The 12,452-nt window shown below is 37.0% G+C and overlaps 2 protein-coding genes across 7 annotated transcripts in view; one reads left to right on the top strand and one right to left on the bottom strand.

Annotated features, from left to right (window-relative positions):
- LOC106057451 (multidrug resistance-associated protein 1-like) overlaps positions 1 to 6,644 on the bottom strand; it is a 56,625-nt gene extending 49,981 nt beyond the window's left edge. For 2 of the 3 annotated variants that reach the window (XM_056007994.1, XM_056007995.1), the window contains exon 1: positions 6,218 to 6,642. In XM_056007994.1, the coding sequence (XP_055863969.1) occupies positions 6,218 to 6,253 (36 nt within the window). In that variant the 5' untranslated portion in view covers positions 6,254 to 6,642. Of the gene's footprint in view, positions 1 to 6,217 lie in introns of all 3 variants that reach the window. The other variant, XM_056007996.1, reaches the window with a different exon arrangement.
- Positions 6,645 to 6,882: 238 nt separating this feature from the next.
- LOC106057463 (uncharacterized) overlaps positions 6,883 to 12,452 on the top strand; it is a 65,627-nt gene continuing 60,057 nt past the window's right edge. For 3 of the 4 annotated variants that reach the window (XM_056007997.1, XM_056007999.1, XM_056007998.1), the window contains exons 1-2: positions 6,883 to 7,169; positions 10,659 to 10,782. The gene's annotated coding sequence lies outside the window, so the exon portion shown is untranslated. The remainder of the gene's footprint in view (positions 7,170 to 10,658; positions 10,783 to 12,452) is intronic. The other variant, XM_056008000.1, reaches the window with a different exon arrangement.

Here is a 12,452-nt window from a genome sequence, read left to right as displayed (position 1 = left end):
GACTGTGGCCCCTGAACACACTGCCCTTGGCTCTAGGAAAACGGAAGTCCTACCGGCACCTCCTCACCCTGTCTCATCTTCCCCCGGGATAGAGAAGATTCTGGTTAACGGACGGTACGTCCAGTCCCTATTTGACACAGGCTGTGCGGTAAGCTCAGTTATCTGCAAAGCACTGGTTGATCCGGCTGATCTCACAGATAGAACTGTGACGATTCAGTCCCTTGACCGTGAGATTCCGCCAAAGATTCTTCCTATTGCTAGGGTCCACGTAGAATGCAAGTACGTACACGGCACCATTGACGCAGCCGTCATGGACACGCCAGTATATGACTTCATTCTAGGCTCCAAATATGTCCCTCTTGGAGTAGTCAACAAACCGTACTTCTCTCTGCCCGTCGGTAGATCGACGAAGCAGAGACGTGGCAGCAACCAGCAGGTTGGAAACCCTGGTCGCCACACTAACACGCCTAGTCCCGACTCATCAGCGAAGCTCAAACCACTCCGCCCTGGCACTGACACTGCTAGGAAGTCACGAGTTAAGTCGTATACCCGCGCTCGTGATGGTCTACTTGACCCAGGCTACTCAGCCAAAATTAAGCAACATTCCTCTGACATTGACAGTGTCAGAATGCCCCGAGGTAAGATGAACCCTTGCTCTCGTGGACTCACTCCTTTTCATGGCTCCTCAGCCACCATTCAAAATCGACCCTCCTCTGGCATTGACAGTGCCAGAATGCCCCGAGATAAGATGAACCCTTGCTCTCGTGGACTCGATCCTCTCCATGGCTCCTCAGCCATCATTCCTAATCAACCTCCCCCTGGCATTGATAGTGTCAGGAAGTCACGAGGTAAGCCGAACCCTCGCGCTCGTGAAAACACTTCTCACCATGGCTCCTCAGCCACCATGCGAAATCAACCCTCCCCTGGCATTGACCATGTCAGGAAGCCCCGACGTAAGCCAAATTATAGTACTCGTGGGGACGTTCTCAGGCAGAACTCCACATTCTTTATCAGGCCACTCTTCCCTGACATTGATCATGTCAGACGATACCGAGGTAAGCTGACTACTTACTCTCGTAAAGAAGCGCCTCACAGCGGCTTCGGAGGTAAGCCCCAACGAGCATACGTGCCTTGGGCACCCCGCCTAAGCCCCAATTACCCTCCCCAATCCGCCCCAGGAAGGAATTATTACTCACCCAATCGCCCAATCTACTCTCCCGAGCAACCCCAAATGTTTCACCCAGGTGACTACATACTCAGGGACGGGAAGTAGACCACGGACAAACTTGGACAGACTCTCCTCCTGGCATGGCTATCCCTTTATTTTTCCAGATTTTTTTTTTCTAATGCTGTGATAACAACTGATCTTAAAGTTAGAGTGACATCAGTCTGCTCGCACTTTATGGATCTTTCTGCGATAGATCCATCTTGGCGGCGGCGTATGTGACAAGTCAAAAACTCGCTGTCAGAGTCACTCTAAATTATCACAGCATTAATTATTATTATTTATTATTTATTCAGTTTATTTCAATTATTTCCCCGTCCTAACCCCAATTTCTTCACCCGCACCACCCTTTCCTCTCCAGGCTAGACTTAGTTGACCACATTGGAGATAGCTAACGCGCGCCCTTTCATTTATCTGCCCTTGATCGGGGAAAGGTAAACACACAATCTCTTTTGTCTTACCCGCCGGATGTCTGAAGGACGGTCGCGGTTGACACCACCTTGGTTGCAAGCTAATCCTTCTCCCCCCCCCTTCTCTCACGTCTCTCTTTGATCTAAGAGATTACCCTGTTCAACACACCGCGTGATATTCCAAGGTGCGGCTCCCACCTCGAGTCAAATCCACCCACGTGTAAGATAAATCTTAGCCTAGGATATTTCCGGTGTCCGCCCACACTTTTCAAGCATATATATATAGTAAACCAACTCAAATCACCCTCTCTTTCTCATTCGAGCTGAGCTATCGAGTCTGGACTATATCACTTATTCTTTCTCCTAGAGGAATACCTGGTGGTAAGCCGAACTTAATCACAAGTTCTATCTTAATTACTTTTGTGCTATTTCCATTGGATATTATCATGTGTATTTTGCTTAGTTCATTTATATTTAATCAGTGCATTGTGTATTTCTCACTGGCGTAAGTAGAAAACGTAAACTTGTGCTATGTATTTATTTATGTATTGCATTAATCTATTAATGCTACGTTGCTCAATTGATCGTTGATGCAACCATGTATATATTTGTACATCTTACTTTATTTCTTTTATCTCGGTTGACAGCCTTGATAATCTTACTAGCGCACTGATACTGCGTCTAGAAAAGAGATATGAATTATCTTCCCTGTAATGGATTATCTCCCCTTTACTCATTTTACTCTAATGAGAGTTGCGCCGCTTGAAGGGACATTCAAGCACGCTCCATTGTTCTCGACCCACGGTCATATGCAAACAAAGCGTCTCGGTCTCTGACCACCGCCCAACTCACCCCCCCCCCCCTTTTTTCTTTCTTTACCCACCTGTGTTGTTTATTTGAGATTATTATTTCCCCTTCTATGTACATTTTTATATTATTACGTTCTCTTTTATGTACATTTTTATATTGCTACTATCTGCCATCTATTTTCCAAATCCCATTTGTCATCATCTCCCCTTTATGCTCTAAAGCAATTTTACCAATCTGACGAATGCACCTCAGTCGAGGGCATCGATAAGATGCATGAGAGACATGTCCTAACTTGTCTTTATTTATCCGCAGCCTCCCTCAGGTGTCTGCCTAATTATCGGATTATTTACCTGCCTAATTATCGGATTATTTACCTGCCTAATTATCGGATTATTTACCTGCCTATTTATCGGATTACTTACCTGCCTATTTGCCTATCACCTATTGCCTAGTTATTGGATCAACGATCTATTCACCGGCAGTTGTGCTTAGTGCTAATCAGCGCTGCACTTGCCTAGTTGCTATCAAGAATCACCTATTGCCTAGTTATTGGATCAACGATCCATTTACCTGCAGTTGTGCTTAGTGCTATTCAGCGCTGCATTTGCCTACTGAGATCTACCCAACTCTACTACTTGGCGCTATCGGCATTGCCCGCCTATTCGACAGCCCACCTGTCAAGCTATTAGGTGCGACGTCCCTATAGACCAGATCTGTGTGAGACGTCATAGCTACGCCAACCCTCTGCAACTCACTGGACATATCCTGTCAACTACGCTGCCCACGGCAGATCAGCTCTGCCCGCAGCAACATTGTGCCCACGGTATCCGGCCACCCGCCATACTGTGCCCACTACAGATACTAGAACTTGGGACTGAGACTCCACAAGAGCTATATCGCCGGCGTCCCTCTATCCGCTAGAGCGCCACCTCCAGCTGCAGAACCTCAAGCCAGGACACAGCCAGCTGCGACATCAACAGGAATACCAGCTAAGTCAGAGGACAAAGTGACATACTCTCTTATTATGTGCAAGAGTGATGATTAAACATAGAATATACTAGAGATAGATGCAAACCCTCCCCCTTTTTATTATTATATGTATATTTATGTAAATAAATATCCTTTATTTTAACTTTTGTATCTATCTTTCATTGCTTTGTCTCGTTGCGTGTCTGCTCCCGATTCATATGCTGATAAGTGGGGGTGTGATTGCTTTCAAAAATAATCATCCCCTAGACATAAAACGTGCCAAACACACGTCACATTTCCCCACCTGTCACACTTATACCAAGTTAGGGCTAGGGCTATTGGATACCAATCTTAATTAAGTTTACAACACAATAGGTCTGAAAGATCTGGATATGGAAGATAATTTGATGTTTTACACATGGGATAGTATTCCCGACTCGTTTGATCACCAGAAGAAACTAGGGTTTGATGGTTGTTTTTTTGGGGGGGAGTCTACGTATGTGTACGAACAATCATTTTCAAGCATGCACTTTATTAAGAGTAAATTAAGAGATCGCCTTAGAGATGAAAAATTGAATTGTGCCTAAAAGTAAAGACAATAACAAACAAATCTGACTTTCATTTGTAGAGTATTTGTAGTAGTTGTCTTCTGAAGGATGATTTGTATATTATTTAACGTGTTTTATTTTCAAATAAATTTATCATCATAAAAGTATGATACCAAGTTGTATTTAATGTACCTTTAGCTAAACTAAGACATATTAGCAAAGGGAGGCTCAAGATTGTACATTTAATTCTAATTAATTCCATATAATGTCTCAACTAAAACATAGCTTATATATTTAAAAAAATGACTTTGTGAATCGACTTTAATGTTTTAATTTCTAAAAAAACGGCTCTTTAGGCCGATGAGTTTGGCGACCACAGGACTAGTACGAAATCTGACAGTCATAGACATATATTGTTTCTTTTTAAATGTGAAACACTAATGAAAGTATTTTAGTAGTAAAATGTTTCTTGGAATAAAACTTCTTTTCGCTACTAATCTAAATTCTAAATAATGTGATTCTTTTCTTTAAAGTGTGTTCATGTAATTACGCCTAAGTCTGTATGATCATAATGATGTGTACAACTTTATTGTGCTATTTAATTGTTGGCACAGAAGAAGTTTCGCATTGTTTTTTTCTGAAAGATGATAGAAAAGAATAGTATGTGATCTAGATAGATATGACTACGAAGAAGAAACCACTTGAATAGATCTTGATCTTTAACTCTTTAACTGATAAAACTCTTTCTTATTTCATTATGTTAAACAAGGATTCTGGGGCATCCATTTTCTTAGAAATATTTGCCACATATTGAGAGAATTGAGAGAAAGACAGCCTTTACTCGTCTTGAAAGTTAACTTTAAAATAAACTCTATGAGGTATTTAAAAAAGTATTTTAGAAAAAAGAAATGTTGTTTAAAATAAATATAGTAAAAGTGTTTTTCTCATTTTAATTCTTGCTATCAGCTGATCTAATCGACTAAATGTCTCATCCAGATTATACAAAAAGAAGATAAAATAGATTCTCCGGTGAAAGACTTTTTCCCCCAACAAGTACTATTGAAAGAAATGTCGGGCATGGAGTTCTACCATCTCGTAAGATACAACAGCTATGATGAATTTTATAAACGTGGTCCCAATAATGCTATAATTTAAATGATTTTCACAGTGGTCAATGGCACCAAATACAATGATCAGAGAATCTGAGTTCAGCCGATTTTTGTAGACATGAATCGCTACCCAGGCCAAACCAGTCTGAAGATAAAAATTGATTTTTCTTTTAAATAGAGAGCACTTCAATACAATTAATAAAAATATTTTAAACTTTCTCAAAATTGTGTCTTTTGTAACAAGGATTTTGGTTAAGTTATTGAATAATTACGTCTAGTTTGTTACTTACATTTTCACTTGAAATGCCATCAATTTTATTTTTAGAAAATCATTCACTACAACGGAATCTCTAGAAGTTACGATTGTGCCTACATAGTAGAGATATTGAAATTTTAACTTAATAACAGACCCAGTGGAGTTTATTTTGGTTTATAAATTCTGAATATTTTCTTTTATCTTATAAACTTCATCCATTCTTTAAAAAAAGATAATTAGGTCCTTCACGTATCCATGTGTTAATTTAGTTTGAGATTTAAAATCTACAAAGTCTTATTAAGGCTTATCAAGGCAAGCCGCTCAATGTAAATTAGAAACTTTAGATCTACTAATCATTTTTTTTTCTGCCCACCGGTTCTATTTTCTAATTGCAATAGGGATCAGGAGAAGAAAATGACAGATCAATCCTTTTGAATACAAAATGTAATTGGAGTTACTTAATAGTTTGTAACATGTAACAGACGTTTATTGCCTTCGGCTTACTATCGAGACATAAACATATTTATGAAGTTGAGTAATTGGGCGTAAAACTTTGGAATGGAACAAAAATATAAAAGAAATTGAGACTCTTCTTGGTAAGAGTGCAAGCAGCTAATATAAAGTTTTCATTCAATATGTTGTACTAATTGATATGTTAATTTTAATAAAAAACTATAGGAAAATGTTATACACAAATATAAATCGAAATTACAATAATTAAACACAAAAATGATAAAAAATGGAGTTCATCACCTTTTCTTAAAAAAATAAATTTTCCCAATACATTTAACTTAGGATTTACTTGTTATTGTAACCACAATTAGATAATGCGTATGTATTTTTTCCACCAATAAAAGTGAATAAAGGTGTAAAGTGGATTTAGTACTTACCCAAAATGTTGAATTACCACAGAATAACATTTTCATTTGTCTGTATGCAGAAACATATATCGCACACCTAAAAGCTTTTACAACTCTGGAAGTGTTGTCTAATATTTTTTTCTGGCACAATTCAATGAATATATATTTAAAAATGGCGTTCTTTATAATTACTTTACATATTAACACAACGATTTAGCGTTTGGGAGACCTTAGATGTAGAGATCATTTTACAAGCGCATAACTCATCGTAAAGGTTACAACACATTGAAAAGTCAATGTAGCTGCCTCCACTTGAGTCCACTCTTCTGATTCGAATGTTTGATATAGAAGAGCGAGGCAGAAAACAGAAACAATACGAGGAGATACTAATAGTGTTTTTGTCTTACGTTTATTTAAATTAGCCAGAGGTGGACGATTTCATGTTATACGTCTTTCTTGAATTCTCTTCTTTATATTGGATGGAGAAATGTCCCCACCTCCCCAATCCCCCAATGCTTGCTATAGTTTCACCCCCTACTCCCCAACCATGGCTCTTTTCAGTAGAAAATAAAATGTGCCTGTTATGCAAGATACAATTTTTATTGGTCTGACTTAATCTTCCTTTCACTTTAGTGAACAATCACTGTGTTTGATGGCACCACCCCCAATTCACCTTACTCCTCCTTCCATTACAAACCTTTAGCTCTGTCTATTTCCACGTCTATTTCCACCGTCTATTTCCATGTCTTTTTCTCTATTTTCACGTCCACTGACACTCCAGAAGTAGTAGTTTAAAAGTTTACTTTTATTGTAGGCCTTTTTTTAATTTAAATTTTTGGGCTGAGTAAATAGACTCTACGGTTTGATTTGAGGGTAAAATACAGAAGAAATAAACAACAAAGTAATAGGAAGACTTACGTTGCTCAAACTTTAAACAGCTGAGAGGCTGTTCATCGTTGCAGTACACAAGGGATTTCGTCAAGTAAGTGTTTTCGGATATTGTTTTATATATTTATATTTGTTTGTCCTAGGACTCCGTATATTTTGTCGTAAATGTTTATAAATATATTGTAATATTGAATAAAAGCTTAAGTAACAAAAAGAGCATAAGAAATGCATAGATAAATACTGGATCTCATTAATGAATTTGTTTATCGGTCATTTAAGTTGACAAATTGCAGGGATTGATTGCCTATTGTATTCTAGATACTTAGTGATACAGGTCCGATATGTCTATTTTTTCTGATATCATAAATACATTTTGCTACATTTCAAAATCGTTAATCTCGACAAAAAATATTTCTCCACATTGTTCACATCTGCATCTTTCAGTTTGGTGATTGGTCCATTGCTCTCCTAAAGATCGTCCGGATCTTTTGTCAGAAGATTCACATTTTCTTGAAAGGCCTTGATTGAGTAATTTACTATATTGTCATGACTATTAATGGGAAATTAATCTAAGAATACAATTTAACTAACTTTACTAACCCAATCTTTTAATTATTATGTCCGTTAAACAATTTTATTTGAGAATAATACAATTAGAATTGTTCCTAGAAATTTGAATTAGAGCCATTAGTAAATCTATAAAACCAGTTTTCTGTTGTATAGATCAGTATAAGAGCTATTTAAAAGTTAGCTAGGGCGATAGAAGATTGAAATAATATTTTAAAAATTAATAATCTGGTTTATATGCTGGTCAAGTTTCTCCGTGTAGTGAAAGGGCGCAAGCAGGTCAGCTCCGCGAATGTCCAAAACTAGTAAGAATTTAACATTGGGGATGTAGGGGCTTTTCCGATAGAGCATTTGGGAAGGGGGCGAAGGGTTCAGATCAATTATCGAAATGTGCATCACAGGCTAATCCAATACATTTAGGTCCTTGTTTTCTTTAAGATGCTGATTCCCTGCTCTGTGGACAGAATGTTTATCTCACTGGCTGGATGAATCCCGCGGACCTTAGCTTGGGTGTCACCAAGCTACAAGGAAAGACGAATGGTATTGTTCTCACTTATAGTTTGAGAATGTCTTTCCATTGGTCGAGCAATTTTAAGTAGTCTTTACCATTAATTGACATTTGTTACAAATGTTACCATTAGTTTATTCTCACAAGGTCAGAGGGCGGAGCTTCTAGCGTAAAATAAAAAGAAATCTTTCACAACCGAAGTTTGCCAACTTCTGATTGTCTAAGTCATAGTCTTCGAAGCCTCGAGACCGTGGTGATAATTAATTGGAAAGACAGAAAACAAAAATAAGTGTCAAATCAAAAATTTTTTAAAATATTGAAATATTTTTTTTCCCTGTTTACGTCAATTCTGAAAGCTTTTAGAATATAATGATTTAATGGAGTAGATATAATGGGACATTAGACATTTTGATTTAATGGAGTAGACATAATGAGACATTAGACATTTTGATAGTCGACTGTAGGTCCTAAATTCGTTTTTTTCCCCAACATTCTAAGTGTGGATTTGTTTATTCATTTTTTTAGCGACCACAGAAGGGGAAATGCTGTTAGTAGTCTGTCTGTCCTTAAAAACTAGAAAAAAGGTTTTGTTTTACAAATTAAATATGTTTACAAACATTTTTAAGATAATTTACCATCCACAGTAAAAAAAACAGGAAATATTAAGAAAGGAAAGCAATTATTTTGAATATTCTTACAATATTTATACATAATGTTTTGCAATGTCCTAAAATTATATATATATATTTTAAAATAAGATTTATTAATTAGTCTTAGTATTCTTGGTTACCGATATGTCCGTCAATTATACTACTGGCGGTACCTCACAGACTTGACCGAAGGGAAGGACTTCTTCCGGGGGGACATGAATGAGAGCCTGAACATTCACTAACGCCCTTGTCCGTAGGTCAACCATTAGCATTAATTATTTTAGACTCACACTGAAACATATCTTCATAACAATTAGGTCGTTGATGACTTATGAGCATTGGAACTTTTATCCCAAACTCGTCTATTGTTTATGAAGTGCGATAAGATTGTCAATGTTGATAGTTTCCACTTCACAGCTTCTGATAGTCGTGATTCAAATATTGAAACTTACCATTTTAAATGTATTTCTAACCAAAACATGACCTATAGATGGACCCTATAGGGGCCATCACTGAATTTGTGTTAAAGACTTAAAGAGTACACACTTGTTTAGATCATGTAATTATATTGGATGAATGTTGTGCCTGTTAATTCTACGAATGAAATTAGTTCAATTAAATTATTCACTATTCTAAAAAAAATGTTTCTGCGTTCTATTCAATGGATACACAATACGCATATGCTCGCGTGTGTGTGTCACTAGATCTAAATCTAGAATCTGTACAACGTGAAAGCCACACAACACCAGAGTGAGCATATGAACACTTTTAGTTTTCTTAACCTTGGCTAAAACCAAATCTGCTAACTTAAGCAATAACTTGTTGGCAAGGTAACGTGTCATCCAAAGTGCTGCGTCACTTGGAAAGTGTTCGAAAAAGAGCTTCGAAATAAGCACGCACAAACTTACCATATTTAAATAATTTTTCAACAAAAATGTCTCAACAAAGTCAGAAAAATCTTAGAACACAACCGCCATCCGCTCCATCCTAACTACGTCAAGTCGTCGCGAAGTGGGTGACTTCTGTCCATTAAGGTAAGAACAGAGAGGTACAAAACTCATTTGTTCCTTAGTCTGTTTCAGCGTTAATCGTTAATTAGGGAAAGAAAAAAGATGAAAAATCGTAAGTAAAGTCAGTCACAAAATGAATTTCTGTGTTTTGCTTCTGTTCTCTTGTTGTTGTTTTTAATTTTTAAAAAAGAGTCCTTGTAATCACAAGTTTCCAAATAAGGATCAATAAAGCGACATAAGTTTTAATCTGAAGTTTCTTGAAGAAACCTTCTTTCTTTTATTTCAGCTAACAGACAAGATATTCTAATCCCGAAACATTTGTAAAATGGACAACACATATATTGGATCACATTAACTTTTGTTGAACATTTTGAATATTTTTTATTTCAAAATACCCCTACATTGACAAATGTATTAAATCTTATCCTCGCAAAAAAAAATGCTTCAAAGAACGGCGCATATTGATTGGCTCTTTAAAGCAAATAAGAATGTCATGTGGCCAGCACAAAAAGAGAAAACAATTTACCAACAAAAAAGAAGTAACCATTGGAACTAGAGGAACACGACGTAGTCTAAAATTTAAAACCCTGTCACCACCGAGTTTCAAATTCAAAATTATTGTGTTACTAGAAATCATGGTCTATAATAAACATTCTTTTTTTTTTATTCTTTTGCATCACTTTTGACCCTCCCCCTTTTTTTCTTTCGCATTACCCCCCCCCCCAAAAAAAAAAAAAAAAAAAAAAAAAAACAACAACAACCGGTCACCATTGTTCTCAATTCTTCTTCCTATTAGAAAGTACCCACAAATGTTATTTAAAAAATGTACGCACCATTTATCTTTTCAGTGGAGTAGCAGTCATAAAGTACTCAACATAGTTTCTTGTTTTCACATCACATGATGAAGTCATCCCAAAGTAGCTCCACCCTCAAGGCTTACTGGCCTCCAGGTCAAGTTCAAGGACACATTAAGTAAACTTAACTATTTCTTTTTATTAAAAAAAAATGTCTCTGAGGGCAAAAAAGTGAATGAGAAATGTGCGTGTGCGTAAATGAACATTTTGCGTGTATATATAATTTCACGTGAATGTGGCGTTAGGAAATACAGTGTTGGCGCGATAGGTAGTCCAGCTGTCCCTATGAGGGTCATTGGGTAAGGGGAGGGTTGGGGAGTAACAAGCCACTTGACCTGAGAAGAAATATGGAGCTTGGGAGATCCTTCTGGTTCTGGCTTCATAATCCCAAATCACACTGTGCATACGAAAAGCCCTAAAAATGAAGAGTCACTGAAAGAAAACCTTTTCAAAAGATGAAATTACTCATTCCAATTCAAACTCTACTGCACTGGAATAAATGTAAATGAATAGTATTTTAATAGATGGATTTTCAAATGGCTATAAAAATAATGTAAACAAAAATGGTTTCTGACTTACCTTACAAAACGTACCACAATCTACTTGCCTAGCAATGAAGACTTTAAAAAAATATCATGACTGCTAATACCATATCTAGATCATCTAAAATAACATATGTTACTTATATTCTTCAAAAAGGTTGTAAAAAAAACTAGGTTTATATATTTGAATGTCTATCTTGACAAAACAAACCGGAGTTTCTACTTCATTTATTTGTGACGACCCTCGCTGAGACAGTACGTCAGCGTTAGTAGTGCGAGGCTCTAACAACTTCATTAACAAGCCATACTAAGAAGAAGAATGATGTTGGTTCGATCCCAATACTAGCCATTTTGTTTTTTCATTATTTTTCAATCCTATGAAAAGAAATACAATTTATTAAATTTCAGAAAGATCATTTTACTAACTATTTGATTCAAAAAATATTTACTGCTCGAGAACAGCGTTAAATGTATAATACCATGAGCTTCATATAGTAGGAATTGATTAACCTTATGCTTATTACTTCTTTGAAATTCTCAAGCATTATTATGACATTTAGTTAAATCTTAGTTCAGCCGAGATTAATCGTAATAGACCTCCAACGTCACAACCAGAGGGAAATTTAGACTAATAGATCGCTACCACGTCACAGATCATTACGACGTGACAACGAGCTATTGGTCTCTCCTGCCCACATGTTGCGACGTCACAGGTCAGAGGCCTACTACGACGATTGGTCTCGATTCTAAACAAGGGCTCTTTCTGCGGCATATGTGGCATATAAACGTTGAAACTGGGTCTGCGAAGCATTAAATGTCGTTTTTGTTTATTCTCAGTAGCATTGTTTGTCGTCCCATTCAAATCAATGGAGTGAAATATTTCACTGCGTCTGGTATTGAACCTCTAGGGTGACAACAAAGCTAACTCGTCACAATAATTATATCACTTACAGCCTAAATTTAAGTCTTACCTTTTAGTTCATTGTACAACTTAAGGCACACATATTTTTCAAAACTATATTTCATTCCCTTTAATGTGAAATTATATAGCCCACGGATGGCTGCCTGGTCGTGTAGTATGACTGAGTGTCATGATGATCCCGTGCTAGGACCGCCATCGTCCCATGCTGTCCTTCGGGACGTTTGGGCGAGGACTTAATAGTCCTCATTTCTGGAGGAACGTGCAAAATATGTGTAACAGACAAAACAAATTTGTATTCTTGTTGGTCTTTAGTTCATTGTAAAA

Source organism: Biomphalaria glabrata, chromosome 13, assembly GCF_947242115.1.
Source record: "Biomphalaria glabrata chromosome 13, xgBioGlab47.1, whole genome shotgun sequence".
NCBI lineage: Eukaryota > Metazoa > Mollusca > Gastropoda > Planorbidae > Biomphalaria > Biomphalaria glabrata.
Note: the sequence above shows the minus strand (reverse complement) of the source record. Positions and strands in the feature narration are given on the sequence as shown.